This window comes from Erinaceus europaeus, chromosome 4 (assembly GCF_950295315.1).
Source record: "Erinaceus europaeus chromosome 4, mEriEur2.1, whole genome shotgun sequence".
Lineage (NCBI taxonomy): Eukaryota > Metazoa > Chordata > Mammalia > Eulipotyphla > Erinaceidae > Erinaceus > Erinaceus europaeus.
Window position 1 is genome coordinate 141528923 of NC_080165.1, and position 17876 is coordinate 141546798.

General features: G+C 40.7%; 2 protein-coding genes across 2 annotated transcripts in view; one reads left to right on the forward strand and one right to left on the reverse strand.

The window, feature by feature from the left end:
• The window catches only part of FIG4 (FIG4 phosphoinositide 5-phosphatase), a 137345-nt gene extending 128098 nt beyond the window's left edge, over nt 1-9247 (reverse strand). Inside the window, exon 1 of the mRNA XM_060190649.1 lies at nt 8961-9247. Coding sequence (XP_060046632.1) covers nt 8961-9023 — 63 coding nt within the window. The 5' untranslated portion in view covers nt 9024-9247. The remainder of the gene's footprint in view (nt 1-8960) is intronic.
• A 2241-nt stretch (nt 9248-11488) lies between these two features.
• The window catches only part of AK9 (adenylate kinase 9), a 135250-nt gene continuing 128862 nt past the window's right edge, over nt 11489-17876 (forward strand). Inside the window, exons 1-2 of the mRNA XM_060190863.1 lie at nt 11489-11772; nt 16024-16151. Coding sequence (XP_060046846.1) covers nt 16032-16151 — 120 coding nt within the window. The 5' untranslated portion in view covers nt 11489-11772; nt 16024-16031. The remainder of the gene's footprint in view (nt 11773-16023; nt 16152-17876) is intronic.

Below are 17876 nucleotides of genomic sequence, written 5' to 3' on the forward strand. Positions count from 1 at the left end.
CCGGGTTCAAGCCCCTGGTCCCCACCTGCAAGGGGAAAGCTTCAAGAGTGGTGAAGCAGGACTGCAGGTGTCTCTCTGTCTCTCTCCCTCTCTATTTCTCTCTCCCCTCTCAACTGCTCTCTGCCTCTATCCAATAATAAATAAAACATTTTTTAAAAAAGAAAAAAATCAGGGCCAGGTGGTGGCACACCTGGTTGAGCGCACATGTTATAGTGCACAAGGACCCAGGTTCAAGGCCCTGGTCCCCACCTACATGTGGAAAGCTTCACGAGAGGTCTCTCTCCCTCTCAACCCCCCTCCCCTCTTAATTTCTCTCTGTCTCTATCCAATAATAAATAAATAAATATTTAAAATATCTTTTTTAAAAAAGGAGATAACGGGGGACAAAGATATCTGAAACTGAAAAGCATGCCCAAGAAAATGGAATCCTTAACTAGCACTTGAAGCAATTTCATTATATCACAGAATCTCCACCGGGGATGGAAGTTACGTGGGCTCTCTCATGCCTAGGTATAGACGTGTACATTTTCAACATCTGGAGGGTAAGAAGAAGATAAAACATGCTTGCAAAGAGAGAGGGGAATAAGTCAGTTTTAAACTAAAGATAAAGGATATCATAACATCATAAATTCTCAACAGCAATACTGTCCTTGTCTGAGGCCTTCAAAATCCTAAAAGAAAGAGGGGGTTGGGGAGGAGAACTTTGCAGGAGAGTGTGGTGACTTACACCAGGTGTGGGTAGGAAATTACAGGCCTGAATTATATATATATATATATATTTTTTTTTTTAAACCAGAGCACTGCTCAGCTCTGGCTTATGGTGGTGCAGAGGACTGAACCTGGGACTTCAGAGCCTCAGGCATGAGAGGGTCTCTTTGCATAACCACTATGCTATCTACCCCTGTCCAGCCTGAAATTCTTTAATTTTATAAAGCACTGTTAAATCACTTCTAACAAATGAGAAGAAAGTTAAGCAATCACTGTATAAGGAAAGGCTTAAAATTCCACTTTGTAGCTTTAACAGTGGTGACTTAGTCTAAAGATGAGCGTGTGTGTGTGTGTGTGTGTGTGTGTGTGTGTGTGTGTGTGTGTTCCAAAGCAGTGGTAAAGCTTTGGACTCTCAAGCATGAGGTCCTGAGTTCGATCCCTGGCAGCTCATGTGCCAGAGTGATGTCTGGTTCTTTCTCCTCCTATCTTTGTCATTAATAAATAAATAAAATCTTAAAAAAAAAAAAAAAAAGATGAGTGTGTTTCTACAATACACGCATGAGCTCCAAGTGGAATATAAAGGCACTCCATGTCACAGGGATTCAGTCTCTACCAGAATTCTTACCCTCTTCTGTCATGGCAGGCTAATATATCACTCACTTCTCATCTGAAGGAGAAAAAGCAACTTTCCTGAAAGAGAAGAAAATTGAGGATGTCTGACAGTTTCAAGTAGTGTTCAACTTCACTTGAACTTTCAGATTAAACAGGCAGTATTTTTAAAGATCATCGGGAAATTACTTCTCACACAATGGAACAATATTGCAAGCTTGTCATCTCACTTACCCACCCCAGCAACTCCAACAATGCAACCCAGAAAGGAAAATGAGCCTCTAGCCTAGTCCAGATGAGTGTTTCCAAGTTCACTATGGAAAGTTTCAGGGCTTGAGGGCTGGGCCCAGGTGGCACACCTGGTTAAGCCCACATATCACCGAGTGCAAGGACCCAGGTTCCAGCCCCCGCTCCCCACCTGCAAGGGGTCCGATTCATGAGCAGTGAAGCAGCTCTACAGGTGTCGACCTTTCTCTCCCTCTATCTCCCCATCCTCTCTCCGTTAATTCTCTCTGTCCTATCTAAAAGAAAAGAAAAAAGATGGCTTCCAGGAGCAGTGGATTCATAGTGTAGGCACTGAGCCCAGTGATAACCTTGGAGGAAAAAAAAAAAGTTTCAGGGCCTTACTGATAAGACTTTAAATCCACTCTAGAAACAAGCAGAAACGCCATTACCTCTAACTCTACCTTCCAAGTCAACTACAGTCACCATGCTCCTCATGTATTTCAGTCCCCGACTCCAACCCCTTAGCCAATAGTACATCCTATATTCTCTCCGACCCCCGCCAAAACACACCAAGGCTAATTAAGTAAACTGCATTTCTCATGATGTGATTCTTACTTTTTAAATTCTATTTTGTGTGATAAGGTGGCAAGAAGGAAGAAGTATTTATTACAAAATCGATAAGAGGAAGAAAACTATAAGCCTAAGAAATTGGTTTGACCAAAAGTGAACCAACAACAGGAAAAATTAACCAAGTCAAAAATTAACTCTCTAGAATAGTAATAATCAGTCTATCAGCCTCTAGCAAAATGGGATAAGGAAAGATGAAAAAAAAAAAAAAGTACATCTGGAATGAAAAGTGGGAATTTCTCTATAATATCTCTCTATATCTATATATCATAGATGCCTACTCAAAAGAATAGTTGAGAATATCATAAACAACTTGACTCATTACATTTCATAACTAATTTCATGGAAAATGCATCAATCAAATCCACTGAAAACATGCACAATTCTACATCTGCTGTACAATTTGATTCATTATCAGAAATTTCACCCACAAAGTCATTCCAAGCATAAATATATTCAATAACAAATTTTTTAATTTATTTTTATCATTATTATTTTTGCATCAAAAAGTTTGAGACATTCAATCTATTTATCCCTCTCATAATGACGAAATAGTGATTTATAAGACTAAGGTTAATAGGAGTGTATATTAACACCATTTCCGCCACCAAAGGTCTATACCCCCCTACTAAACCCCCATCCCTGTCCCCCTATAGTGAAGGTGAGTTTTTTACTTTAGTGCAGAGTTTTATCAGAGTTTTTAACTTTGGTGCAATACTCCAAACTCAGTCAGATTCTGTTTTGCATTTCCCTTTCTGTTCTTCTTTCTCAACTTCTGTTTGAGTGGGATCATCCCATACTCATCTTTGTCTTTCTGACTTACCTCACTTAACATAACAAATTCTAGCAAACATTCACAAAAGTAAAGCGACGTCACTTTAATACAGTCGCTTTGACAAAGTAGAAGGACCACTTCTCAACACATTTTATAGGGTCACAGTTAACTTGACTTCAAAACCAAAGAAGTTAAAAAAAATATTAGATGGAGTCTGGCGGTAGCACAGCGGTTAAGTGCTCGTGGCACAAAGTGCAAGGACCTGCTTAATAAGCATCCCAGTTCAAGCCCCCAGCTCCCCACCTGCAGAGGTGAAGCAAGTGGTGAAGCAGGTCTGCAGGTGTCTGTCTTTCTTTCCCCATCTGTCTTCCCCTTCTCTCTCCCTTTCTCTATGTCCTATCCAACAACAACGACATCAGTAACAACAACAATAACCACAATAATGTTAAACAAGGGCAACAAAAGGGAAAATAAGTAAATAAATATAAAAAATTGAAAATATATATATTAGACCATAGGCTACCCAGCAAATGGGAGAAGATATTTGCACATCACACATCCCAGGAACAACTGATATCAAATACCTTTATAGAAGTGGTATAGATCTACAAAAGAAGTAAAAAACGGAATCGGGTGGTAGCACAGCAGGTAAAGTGCATGTGGTGCCAAGCACAAGGACCAGCATAAGGATCCGGTTTGAACCCCCAGCTCCCCACCTGCAGGGGAGTCACTTCACAGGCAGTGAAGCAGGTCTGCAGGTGTCTATCTTTCTCTCCCCCTCTCTGTCTTCCCCTCCTCTCTCCATTTCTCTCTGTCCTAACAACGATGACATCAATAACAACAACAATAATAACTACAACAATAAAAAACAAGGGCAACAAAAAGGGAAAATAAATAAATAAAAGATATAATATATAGTCAATATACAAATCAACTCAACTCCTTTTAAATATTTTATCCATTTATTTAGGATATAGATAGATAAAGTGGGAGGGAAGGAGGATATAGAGAAGGAAAGAGAGAGACACCTGCAGCAAGGTTTCACTACTCATAAAGCTTCCTCCCTGCAGATGGGGGCCAGGAGCTCAAACCTGGGTCCTTGTGCACTGTAATGTGTGCACCCAACCAGGTACACTATCACCTGGCCACTCTTCTATACTAGCAACAAGAAATTAGAAAACCAAACTTAAAGTTTCATTTGCAATAGTATCAAAACTTCAATGACATCATCTCCCCAGACAATAACTTGGATCCACCTGCATATAAGATTTCAAGCTCAGAAAAAAAAAAAAAAAAAAACTAGTATAGCTACAGGCCCTTTGAAATAGAGCTAAAATATGCCTACTAGCTATTGACAAAATGGAGGACTCCACCCCCAACACTTCATCTACACTATTCCAGCCTTTAGGTCCATAATTGTTCAACAATTTGTTTCGCTTTGTATGTTAACTCTCTTTTCAACCACCAGGTTTCGGATGCAAGCACGATGCCGACCAAATTTCCCTGGACTGATGACCCCACCAATATGTCCTGGAGCCCTGCTTCCCCAGAGACCCACCCTACTAGGGAAAGAGAGAGGCAGGCTGGGAGTATGGATTAACCTGTCAACACCCATGTTCAGCGGGGAAGCAATTACAGAAGCCAGACCTTCCACCTTCTGCATCCCACAATGATCTTGGGTCCATACTCCCAGAGGGATAAAGAATAGGAAAGCTATCAGGGGAGGGGATGGGATGTGGAAGTCTGGTGGTGGGAATTGTGCAAAGTTGTACACCTCTTATCCTATGGTTTTGTCAATGTTTCCTTTTTAATTAAACAAATTAAATAAAAATAAAGGTCTGGCCACTGTCCCCCCCCCCAAAAAAAAAAAAAAAAAAAAGAGCCAACTACTTCAGAGGCATTCTGCTAAGGAAACTAAGCTAGATTCAAATGTATGCACATACATTCCACATGAAATTCTTAACAGGCGATCTAACCTGAGGTTAAAACAAGTAGAATATTCATTGTTAGTAAGTGAAGGAGGGCAGACAGGCTGGATAGGAATGCAAAGGAACTTTCTAGAGCCATAAAAACAATTCCTATCATTGCTTGATTTGTGGCTTTCACAGATTGTAGAAATGATCTGTCCAAATGCTCACTTTAGACTTGCGGCATTTCAATGTATGCAAATCTTAAAGAAAAAGAATCTTCTCAAATAATAAATCTTGGGGAGGGAGTGGGACGAGTTAGAGATAATCAAAGATGATACCATGCTGGTAATTTGAGGTTAGGTGCTAAGATTTGTGAGGATTTATTGTACTAATCTGTTTACTTTCTAAGTGCTTTGAATCTCCATAATAGAAATTCAAAAAACATACAACCACAAACTCAAGCTTCTAAATTATCTGAATCATGGGAAATATAATTACTCTGTGAATTGCCATAAATACTTCTCATCATTAGGGCTCAATCACTCTGTGCAGTTTGCTATAGCTCAGTTACAAACTGCATCTGGTCCCAGTCCCCAGATCACAGGCAGAATAGCACTGTCCTAGCCCCTCTCCCTCACTGAACAGTATAGGACAACGGGAGTGGCAACAACACCTATCTACTAAAGATGGATTAAATAATAAAATATTTATAGAAACCATCGAGGGGGCAGGCAGTAGCCCACCTGGTTAAGTACATACACTACAATGCACAAGGACCCGGGTTCGAGCCCCTGGTCCCCACTTGCAGGGGGAAAGCTTCAAGAGTGCTAAAGCAGGGCTGCAGGTGTCTCTCCCTTTCTATCTCCCCCTCTCAATTTCTCTCTGTCTCTATTCAATAATAAACAAACAAAATAATTTAGAGAGAGTGTGAAAGTGAACATAGCACCGAAACTTCCTGTAATGTCCTGGAAGCCAGGTTCCATGCCGGGTCAAGCACCTTACTTATTTCACTTGGCATAATCACCTCCAATTCCATTCATTTTTCACCCCAAAAGAAACAATAACATATTTTCTAATGTCAGAGTAGTATCCCATTTATTAGATGTCCCCTCACTTCGTAATCTTATAAACCTTTATGAAATCACTAATAAAGTTATATAAAATCAATTTAAAAGAAAAATATATGGGGCAGGGTTGATATCATAATGGTTATAGGAACCTCATGCCTGAGGCTCCAAAGTCCAAGGTTCAGGCCCCTCAATCCCCTGCACTACCGTAAACCAGAGCTGAGCATCAAACTGGCAAAAAAAAAAAAGAAATATATATATAATATATATATATTATATATATATATGGAGATAAAATGATTTGATAACTGTTAGGCATAATTATTAACTATTATTCTTACTGATGCCACCTGTTAGTGTTTTTTTTTTTTAATTCCTAGGGTCTGTGTAATTTTATGTCTTTTTCTGAGTTACTTATGTCCCATAAACTTTGAGTTTGTTACTAAAAAAATCTTTCTGCTTTTATCTTTAAGTAAAAAACATGATTTAAAAGAAAAAGTGTACTTTTACTGATAAGAAAATTGAACTTTATAGAGATTAAATGCAGCAGATATTTCTCAAGGAGGTTGTCCTGGGCCAACTATTCCCTAAACAAAGGGTGGATTCCATAGACAAGCCTTTATAGCCTGGCACTTTCTGGACTCAGTTTGTCCACACAGGAGAAAATTTCCAATCACAGCTGAGTGAGTAAAATTCCTTCTCCAGGCAGCTATGCTCTGTTCCTGGAAGCATTCTGCTAGGGTTCTCAAATTCTGACGTCTCATTCCTGCCTTTCCAGACAGTGGGGAGTTCGGATCCTCCAGCGACTCTTTTTATTTTTATTGTTTCATTATTGGATAGAGACAGAGAAATTCAGAGGAGATGAGGTGATAGAAAGACACCTGCAGCCCTGTTTCACCACTCATGAAGATTTGTGGGTCCTTACGCACTGTGATGTGTATTTTATCCAGGTGGATAAGCCACCACCTGGCCCCTCCATTATCTCTTCTATGCAGTGACTTCCCAAGCATCCTTCCCCTAACTCAGCTTTAATGTCCAGTGCTGGCAAGAGTTAGTTCCCATTATGCAAGGATCATGGCAGTAATCTGGAATGCACATCTATTTGTATTACATCCCACGTAGTCAGCATCCACTGAGAGTCTAATATTTGTGGCAAATTTGTGTTGTGAGGAGCAACAAGATTTTGACAGGATGGAACAATGAGAGAGGACAGCAGAACAACGCAGTCTGGATAGACCTCTAGGAGTTGGTGCAGTGGATAAGGCACTGGACCCTCAAGCATATTATCCAGGATTCTATCCCTGGCTTTGCAAGTACTACCTCACTACCTCCCTCTCTCTCTCCCTCCTCTCTCTCTCCCTCTCTCTCTCATAAATAATTAAATACATAAATCTAAAAAAAAAAAAACAACCAGAATAAATAAATGGAACTAAAAGCAACACAATTTTACTACAAAACAATGAACCAAGTTAATTCTCAACAAATGTGTACTGGCAAGATATAAATTTAGGTATAAGATCAGACAGACAAGTTGAGGACCGATTATATACAGTTTTGAATGTCAAACTAAAAGGGTTCATGGTTCAGGGCTTACTCTCCTAAGAATGGGGTACCAAAGGCTTCTGAGTAGAGGAGTCCTTTCATGTAAACTGTGATTTTTGAATGAACACTAGCACCTCAGTCAGCGGACATGGATACTCAGCTCACTACTGCACCGACATTTCCATGTTTCAAAGACAATATTTATGTTTCTAGCTAGGGATTATTTTCCAGCACTTAGTATAACAGACGACTTTGTTTCAACGTCAAAATGACACTTTCATATGACTTTATTCAGAGAACTGAAAGTGTTTGCAAAAACAGTATAGGAGATATGCTTATCTTCTAATTTGGACCTAATCAGATTGTCAGAAAAAATTTAGTTGATAATATTTCTACACTAAGAGTAACTAATCAGAAGCAGACTCCTTACTGAAGCCATGAGATAACTGATACACAATTAAGCATCTTCTTAACTCGAGTTCCACTGAATGGTGCCTGAAAGCACACTCTATAACATAAGGAAGAGTTTCTTAGCATAAGCAATACTGTCACGGTGATGTATACATTTAAAATACAGAGCCTCGTAACTGTGTACATTAAATTTTTAGAAAAACTATACTTTATTTAAGAAAGCTAGTTTATTTTCCAGCCACACTAGTGACAAAGTATGTACTTCTGTAAACACCATTCCCTAAATTTTAGGGAACTAGTAACCTAAGTACAAAAAAAAAAAAAAATGTAAGAAGACACCTTATCTGCTTAGTCTGCTAGTAACTACTACATGACCATTTGAAGTTACAGAAAAAAGCCAAGTGAAAAACACAATCCAAACACATTAGCTGTCTGTCTTTACACCACATAAGTGCACGTGATAAATACCAAGTATACTGGTAGCATGCCAAGAAAGAGAGAAAGAGAAAGATTATGGACATATATATCAATCTTGCTTTCAAAGGAGAGGGGAAAAAGAAGCATCATGTTTCCGTATTTTCACGCTCCTGCCTGTGCTGTAGTGAACTGTAGAACGTGAGCATGAAAGCTGAAAAATCCCAGCGATTTAGGAACAGTTTCTGAGACAAGGGACACCTGTCCACACTGTGTTGGCAACTGTAGCTTTTAAATGGAAATGGATGCAAGCAAAAGCGGCAGTGCCAGGGCACAAAAACATCACGAAGACACCTCCTGACCCTCAAGATACACCCTGTAAGGATTAACTTCCCCAAAACTGAGTCTGATCAGGATTGGGAGAGGGAACCTTTTTTTTTTTAACATTTATTTTTATTTTGATTCATTTATTAGATGAAGACAGCCAGAAATAGAGCGGGGAGGAGGAGATAGAAAGAGACAAGACACCTGCAGCGCTGCTTCACCATTTATGAAGCTTTTCCTCCTGCAGGTGGGGGCCAGGGGCTTGAACCCGCATCGCAGCATGTGCACTCAACCAGCCCACCACCGGGTCCCCTCGCCAGCCCGCACCCCACCACGCCGGGTACTCACAGCTCGGGTCTCATAAAGAACCAGCTTCTGGACCGAGCTGATGATGGGGGCGGAGGCGGGCATGGCCGGAGCCCACTCCGGGTGCCAGGCCGCGGCACAGGCTGCAGGAGGAGCCACAGGACGGCGCTGGACAACCGCGGAGAAGTCGCTGCAAAGCCCGGACAGCAGGTGCCGCAGGATCAACAGCGCCGGGGCACTTGGGAGCTAGATGACCGCTTATGCGAGGTCTTTCCGGATCCAGCGCCCCCTCTCCCGGCAAACCCCGCCCCAGGCGAAGCTGAAGCTGGGCTGGAGGAGGGACCGTAGAGAGGACGCGGACCCGCTCCCTGAACCTGCGTGCTGCCCAGGCAGGAAGCCGACGGCGCCATGTTTGGTGAGGGCAAAGGGAAAAGTGGGCGGGGGAAAACACTTTGAGGATTCGTTCAATGTTTGTGTTTATTTAGGGCACTGAGTTGTTTCTCTTGAAGTGTTTTTTTGGGGGGGCTGCACACAGATTCATACCCAAATCTGTCTGGTTCCCCCCCCCCCCAGGGTTTCTGCCTTCTTCTCTGATGGTTCTTTACTCTTGTGCAAATCAGCAAAATCTATATTGCTCAGAAGCTATATGTTTCAAGGATTGTTTTTAAAAAATCGTCCGAAGTTGAAGGTGGGGTGTGGATCGATACCCTGTAATCTTCCAGTCTTCTAAACCACTGTTAAACAAACAAACAAAAACAAAAATGAAGAAGGAGGTAAAATAAATAAATGGAATGAAATAAAATCTTCCAGAGTTGGAAACTGTGGACTTTGCCACAACCATTTCTAAATCCTGAAATTAGATGTTTCAGTGTCCTGTATGCCGTTCAGTGTACAAGGGTGCTGCTGGCTTTGGAATCAGGCAATTCTCACTAAAAAAAAAAAAAAAAAAAGTTTCTTCCTTAGTTCTTCCAACTGATGAGGTTGGCCTTAAAAGTTTAGATATGGGGGTCGGGCGGTAGCGCAGCGGGTTAAGCGCACGTGGCGCAAAGCGCAAGGACCAGAGTAAGAATCCCGGTTCGAGCCCCGGCTCTCCACCTGCAAGGGAGTTTCACAGGCGGTGAAGCAGGTCTGCAGGCGTCTTTCTCTCCCCCTCTGTCTTCCCCTCCTCTCTCCATTTCTCTCTATCCTATCCTACAATGATGACAACAAGGATAACTATAACAATAAATCAAGAGCAACAAAAAGGAATAAATAAATAACTTTTTTTAAAGTTTAGACATTATGCTAAAGCCTTTTCCCACTACAATCAAGAAGATAAATGAAATTAGCTACCTGGATTTGGAAAATAAAAATTTTAAAATGTACACTTTTTGGAGTAGGAAGGGGGTGAAAGATTATCCCACTAAGATTTCTTATCCAATAACTAATAGGGGTTATAAAACATGTTGCCTATGTGAAGTAATTTGTAATGTCTTCAGGCACAAAAGAGAAAAAATGGTTTTATTTGCCATTGCTTAGATGATTTCAAACAGCATCTAGAAGATTTCAAACAGCATCTACAAGATTTCAGACAGCATCTACAAGATTTCAAACAGTATTTCCACAACAGTATATAAAACCAAATATAACCTTGACAAATTTATTCTGAAACATGTTAGAGGCAGTAACTCTAGAATAGTTATAAGTATAGTTGCTTTTTGAGTTTGAGTTTTAAGAATAGTTTAAATATATCTAAAAGGCCATCAATTATTTTAACAGACCCTGCATTGAACAGACCTCCTCATGACCTTTGCATAGGAATACTGTCACCAGGTAGTTCAAACAGATGGCCTGATGAATTACAAACAGATGGCCGGGTGGTCCCAACAAAGAGCAAAGAAATGTGGTGACCCCCTCCCACTTAGGCGGGGACCTATTGGTCTGGTGTGATGTTTAGAACTAGCCCATGCTTTATTCTGAATGGATCAGGCTATTGATAAGTTTAAAATGATTAGATATAGGCTAATAAGGTGATGTGTTCCCCCCTCCCTGAGTAGAGTCTAAATTCCTATAAATTGTGTGGTTTGAGCCTTGTTCAGGGTCGAGCTTGGTAGACTAACACCAGTCACCATCTCGGCCCAGATTGCAATTCGTGAATAAACATCTTTTGCTTCCTTGCAGTGGATGGTGGTTTGATTTTGCTCTTTAACAAAACAGACAAGTATTAATGAGCTCCTTATATTTAAGAACATGCTAATTAAAGTAAATTTTAACAGGTGGGGGGAGGTTTCTACTACTGAAATGTTCCTTTTCTGAACTTCACTTTCCCTATTTGTGAAACGCAGTGTATTAAAAATCAAGAAGACAGAAATAAGGTACAAATATGCACTATTTAGAATCAGAAAATCAGTGAGAAAGCAACCCCCTCCCCAAGCCCCTCCCCCTGAGTCCCAGCCCCGCCTCCAGCTCAGGGTTCCCTGGGCGACCGCTCAACAGATCCCAGAGAAACGCGTGGCGGCTGCTGCTGGGGGGAAGTGGGATCCGCTGGGGTCTGCAGCGACAGCCAGGTAGGAAGGGGGCGCAGTCACCGCCTGGAGGCATCTAGACAAGAACCGAGTGTAATTTCACCTCCTGCGGGGACCCCATAGCCAGCTCTTTTTCTTGCAAAACTAAACTTTGGAATCTCAGTGTAAATGCTTTAAACCCCAACTCTCCCTCTCAAAGACTAATCTTCTGTGTGTAAATATTCACTGAGCACCTGTCAGGAGACTATAGACTAACCTGGAGTGGCAGCAGACCTACTCTAGCCTAGGCAGAAGAGCTAGGTTTCTCAGGAAGTGGGCCTGCTATAAATTTACTTCAGGTTCCACTGCAAGTGAGTGAGTTTCTCAATTGCTAAATTACCTTTTTTTTTTTTTTTTAACCTGTTGAGAGAACACTGCTCAACTCTGGTTTATGGTGGTGTTTGGGACTGAACCTGGGACTTTTGATGCCTCAGGCATGAAAGGCCTTTTGCATAACCTAGATTATGCTAGTTCCCCAACCTAACTGCTAAATTTAATTAAAGGAACATTTCAAAAATAGTATAAGCGTATAACATAATGTGATGTTAGCAATTATACTGTAAATTCAAATTTGAGAAATTGCAATATTTTAAAATAATAATGCTTGATATTTAATTTATTTTTAATAGTCTGCCAGTCCTTTCGTAAAGAACTACAAACATAGTCATGTCAGTTCCAGTATTTTGTACTGAATGGCTACATTAACTGGGGAAGTTATTTAGTTCTGTTTCATAACAGAAATTAGCCTTCTGAATATGAGTTAAATATTTGCACAATGTCTTTAATTAGTACAAATCTGTAGAAATATAGTTTCCAATATTTGGCTTTCAGTTATTAAATTATACTATAACTAAATACTTTGTTTAGCCAAAGCAAATCCTGACAGGGTGGGGAGTTGTGGCCAGTAGTTTCCATGAGAAGTAAACCCAAGAAGCCATATCAGGAACAGGAAAGGAGCTAATAAGGGGAATGTTACCAAGCAGATTTCTCTGTGGACTGAATTCACTGAACTATACTGGGCAGTATGTCCCAGAGTTCTACCTCCTGAGGTATTTATTCACCAACTAGGCAGAACATTAGTTTCAGGAAACTTTTAGTCTGCCTGTGTTCAAATAGAAAAGGTTCTAACTTCTGGAAATAGATCTTCCGGCTAAGAGTCAAAGGAACTAGCTAGTCACATGGTGGCGGTTGGTGGAGAAGTGTCTATTTTTTAAATATACCTTCTACATTGTGGGCTTAACTCATTAATTTTCAGCCTTTCTTTGGTTCTAATGTACTCAATTTTTTTTGTTTGTATGTTTGTTTGTTTGTTAGCCTCCAGGGTTGTTGCTGGGGTTGGGTGCCTGCACTACTAATCCACTGCTCCTGGCGACCGTTTTTTCCATTTTATTGAATAAGACAGAGAAATTGAGAGGGGAAAGGGAGATAGAGAGAGAGAGAGAGAGAGAGAGAGAGAGAGAGAGACCTGCAGTCCTGTTCGCTGCTTATGAAGCATCGGAGCTCAGGGCTAGAACCCAGGTCCTTGAGCTTAGTGCTACGTGTGCTTGCCTGGGTGCACCACTGGCCACCCATGCCACCCACCCGGGTATATTTAAAACTTAAACACTACTTTAGCTGTGTCTTGTAAATTTTGTTATTTAGCGTGTTCAATATTTTTCAGTTCTATTTCTTTTTTCTTATTTCTCTCTTTTCTATTCTTTGATAGCACAGAGAGAAATTGAGAATGAAAGGGAAGATAGCAAGAGAGAAAGAGCCGCCTGCAACACTTGCAGGTGGGGGCTGGGGGCTTGAACCCTAGTCCTTGTACATCATAACACGTTCTCAAGCAAGTACACCAGCACCTGGTCCTTTTAAAAAAAGTTCTTTATTTTAATTAATTTATTTATTCAGTTTTGTATATTATCTAAGTTTAATAATTTTGTCTGGTTATTTATTTCCACCCGGATTATTGTTGAAGCTCAGAGCCTGCACTACGAATCCACTGCTCTCAGTGGCCTTTTTCGCTGTTTTTCTCTATCTCTCTTTCTTTCTTCTTGACAGCAGAAAGAGAAGCTGAAAGAGGATGGGGAGGTGGAGAGAAGAGAGGCAGAGAGACACCTGCCAGCACTGCTTCATTGCTTCAGAGGCTTCACCCAGTAGATGGGGCCCAGGAGCTTAACCCCAGGTCCTTGCTTATGGTAATGCTTGCTCTCAAGCAGACATACCAGGCCCCTAAGCCATTATCATCATCATCATCATTATTATTATTTGAAGCATGTTTTATGTTTCATACAGAATGTCTAATTGTTGTCATATTGTGTGTCAGCATGGCTGTTGTCTTCTACTCCTCTGAGAAATGCATTGGACATTAGAATTACTTTTAATATTTATTTATTTCCTTTTGTTGCCCTTGTTGTTTTTTTGTACTTGTTATTGATGTCGTCGTTGTTGGATAGGACAGAGAGAAATGGAGAGAAGAGGGGAAGGCAGAGAGGGAGAGAGAAAGATAGACACCTGCAGACCTGTTTCACCACCTGTGAAGTGACTCCCCTGCAGGTGGGGAGCCGGGGCTCGAACCGGGATCCTTACACGGGTCCTTGTGCTTTGCGCCACCTGCGCTGAACCCACTGCGCCACCGCCCGACTCCTTGGACATTAGAATTTTAATTCTATCTCCTCCCAGTGTAAGTGCTTTGATTTCCTACTACTTGTGTTCTAATTTAGTTTTCTTTTTCAATCTCACAATTTCAGCATAGCTGTTTGTTTTGTTTTAGATAGCTTCCTTAAATTTCTATCTCTACAACTATAATCACACCATCTTGTGTGAACATAAATTTTGTGTTTTCTGGAGTAAATGCCAAGGATTGCAACTGCTAGATCATATACTACCTGCGTGTATCTCTTAAACTGCCTGTGTTCCGGGGGCTGGATGGTGGCATAGCTGCTAGAATGCACAAATTATCGCGCTCAAGAACCTGAGTTCAATCCCCCAGTCCCCAGATGCAGGGGAGAAGCTTCACGAGTGGTGAAGCAGTGTTGCAAGTGTCTCTCTTCCTTTCTCCCTTTCATATCTCCTCTTTCCCTCTCAACTTCTGTCTTTATAAAGAAAAAGGAAAGGAGGGGAGGGAAGGGGAAGGGGAAGAGGGAAGGAGAAGGGAAGAGAAAAGGAGCCAAGCTCAAAGACTGGAATAAGGATCCCGGTTCAAGCCCCCGGCTCCCCACCTGCAGGGGAGTCGCTTCACAGGCGGTGAAGCAGGTCTGCAGGTGTCTGTCTTTCTCTCCCCCTCTCTATCTTCCCCTCGACAGTAAAAACAATAGTTTGTACATGCATAACATTCCCCAGTTTTCCATATAACAATATAACCCCCACTAGGGCCTCTGTCATCCTTTCTGGATCTGTATTCTCCCACCCACCCCCACCCCAGAGTCTTTTACTTTGGTGCAATACGCCAATTCCAGTTCAGGTTCTACTTGTGTTTTTTCTTCTGATCTTGTTTTTCAAGTCATATGGGTGTTTTTACTGTATATCAGCAGAACTTTGTAATTCATGCACATAGGTTTTCACTGATGTTGCTATTATTGGTTTAAAAGGTTATTATCTTTTAAGAAATATTTCCCATGCCATTTTACTTCTAATAAATATGATAATGTCATTGTCTTCTCAATATTGTATAATTGTTATTATTAATCTTCTTTGGTCAGTTATATTTATAAAAGCGTAGTTGTTTTTCTTCTAATGAATTAAGCTTTAAAATTATGTTTATATATTTTTAAATATTTTTCATGGTTCTTGGGAAATAGTCTCTATTTATTTTTAATGGTTATGTAGGAGAAACATGCTGAGAGTATATGTAAATATTTAGTGGAATGATTAGTCACCAAGTGATTGAAAATAAGATATAATCTTTGTACAGAAAGAAACCAGAGAATGTGACTTACTTTGTTTCTGGGTGTTGACTCCAAAAGAACATTGTAAGATTAACCTTTATAAATACAGTTTAAAATTGGAGTTCTGTACCTAGAATTGTCTTTGACTTACCTTCAAATTTTGAACTGTCTTCAAACTCCAAAATAACAAATTCCAAAAATAGTTTCAAATAATTCTTTGTCCTTACAGACATGTACAAATAATTACTAAAAGAAAAACCTGTGTACTTGTGGAAGAGTGTTCTGTGTGGAATTAACCAAGTCCCCCCTAAAATAGAGTAGATTTGGCCAACATTACTTCTTCTACGTCTAAATATAGATTGGCATAAATGTACATATATATAAACATGTGCATAGTATATCTAACTTTATTTTTAATAGGATATGCACATTGCAGCATATATGCATATCTATTCATATTTGTATTTTCCCCCTTAGTCCGCTGAAATAGTTTTAACTGTCATAGATACAGAAGATAGCTACATTTTGGTTTTTGCCTCCAACTTTGAAGTTACTGGCAAAAAAATAAGGATGTGCCCAGAGGCATGGAGTGATATCGGGGCTAGTGAATTCACGGGTTATTCTAGTTCTCCATAATCTGGCTGTCTGTTCCCACTAAATTAGGCCCTTGAACATTTTTCTTCTTTCTTGTCATAGTATTTGTTATGATGGCTTCTCTAGGGAAGACTGAAGCGCTTTCTTTTGTGGACACATTTAATGAAGATGAAGCTGAAAAAAATTTTATGTTGTCTAAACCTGTCTGCTTTGCTGTATTTGGGAAACCAGTAAGTTCTCTAGTTGTTACTATTTTTTAATCTTTTTATCTTTATTTATTTGTTGGCTAGAGACAGCCAGAAATCAAGAGGTCTGGGGAGGGAGAGAGGGAGAGACAGAAAGATGCCTGCAGCACTGCTTCACCACTGGTCAAGCTTCCCTCTGTAGGTGGGGACAGGGGGTAGGGGGGGGTGGGGGTCTCAAACCTAGGTCCTTTTGCACTGTAATACCTGGGCTCAACCAGGTATGCCACCACCCAGCCCCAGTAAGTTATTTCTTCTGGTTTATTATTTAATTTGTTTTCAATTTTTTTAATTATTATTATTATTATTTTAATATTTATTCCGTTTTGTTGCCCTTGTTTTATTGTTGTGGTTATTATTGTTGATGATGTCATCGTCGTTGGATAGGACAGAGAGAAATGGAGAGGGGGGAGAGAAAGACAAACAACTGCAGGCCTGCTTCACTGCTTGTGAAGCGACTCCCCTGCAGGTGGGGAGCCAGAGGCTCAAACCCGGATCCTTAGTTGTTGGTCCTTGCGCTTTGCACCACGTGCGCTTAACCTGCTGCGCTACCACCCGACTCCCTCAATTTTTTTACATAGCAATTTTAGGTTACCATACTAGAATGAAAACAACATGTGCTGACTCGTTGAATTCTTTTAAACTTTCCTTGTATGACTTAAAATCTGTTATAATGCTGGTTATAGATTGATAACTTCTGTACACTACAACTGAAGAGGAGCCTAGATTGTATTTTGTTTTCATGTCATGAATAAATTATTAAGGGGCCTGGTGGTGGCGCACCTGGTTGAGTGCACATGTTACAGTGTGCAAGGACCTGGGTTCGAGCCCCCAGTCTCCACCTGTAGGGGAGAAAGCTTTGCGATGAAGCAGATCTGCAGGTGTCCCTCAGTCTCTCTCCTTCTCTGCCTCTCCCTGCCCTCTCTAGTTCTGGCTGTTTTTAGCCAATAAATAAAAATAATACAAAATTGAAATAGATTATTAAATTATTACAGCATAACAACGATCAGTCGTCATGATACAAGGTTATTTCAGGCTTGATTTGTCTATAAACTGTCTGTGAAATTTGTTGTAAGACTCTAGCTGTAATGCTCTCCGTTAGCCTCTGAAGCCACTGGGAGACAGTTACCTGCAGTGTGTCAGTGGCCTTGTCTGTTGCCTCTCTCCAAAGATGGAAAAAAACAAAGATGGGGAAAAAATGGCTGTTGTCCTGAAATAGCTTAACTTTTTCTGCAATTCCTATAAGGATTTCTAGATAAGAGTTGTTTGCAGTCACAGGACTAGTTGGAAGTTAGCATTAGAGAGCCTGAATTGGTTAAGTAGTGTCTCTCCTGTGGAGGCCAAGGACTGGGTCCCATCCGTGATTTAAATTTATATGGATTCTGGGATAGCTTTCAATACACGGTTCCAATAGATTTCACTATATTTTTAAAACATGGGGAAATTAATAAGATAGAAATGTTATTTTTGGAGCCAGGCACACCAGGTTGAGCACGCACATCACCGTGCACAATGACCCAGGTTCCCCACCTGCAGGAGGGACACTTCACAAGCTGTGAGACAAGTCTGCAAATGTCTGTTAGCCTCTCCCTTTCTATCTTCCCCACCCCTCTCAGTTTCTCTCTGTACTATCAGATAAAATAGAATAGATAAAGGGGGGGATGACCATCACCAGGAGCAATGAACTCATAATGCTGACACCAAGCCGAGCTA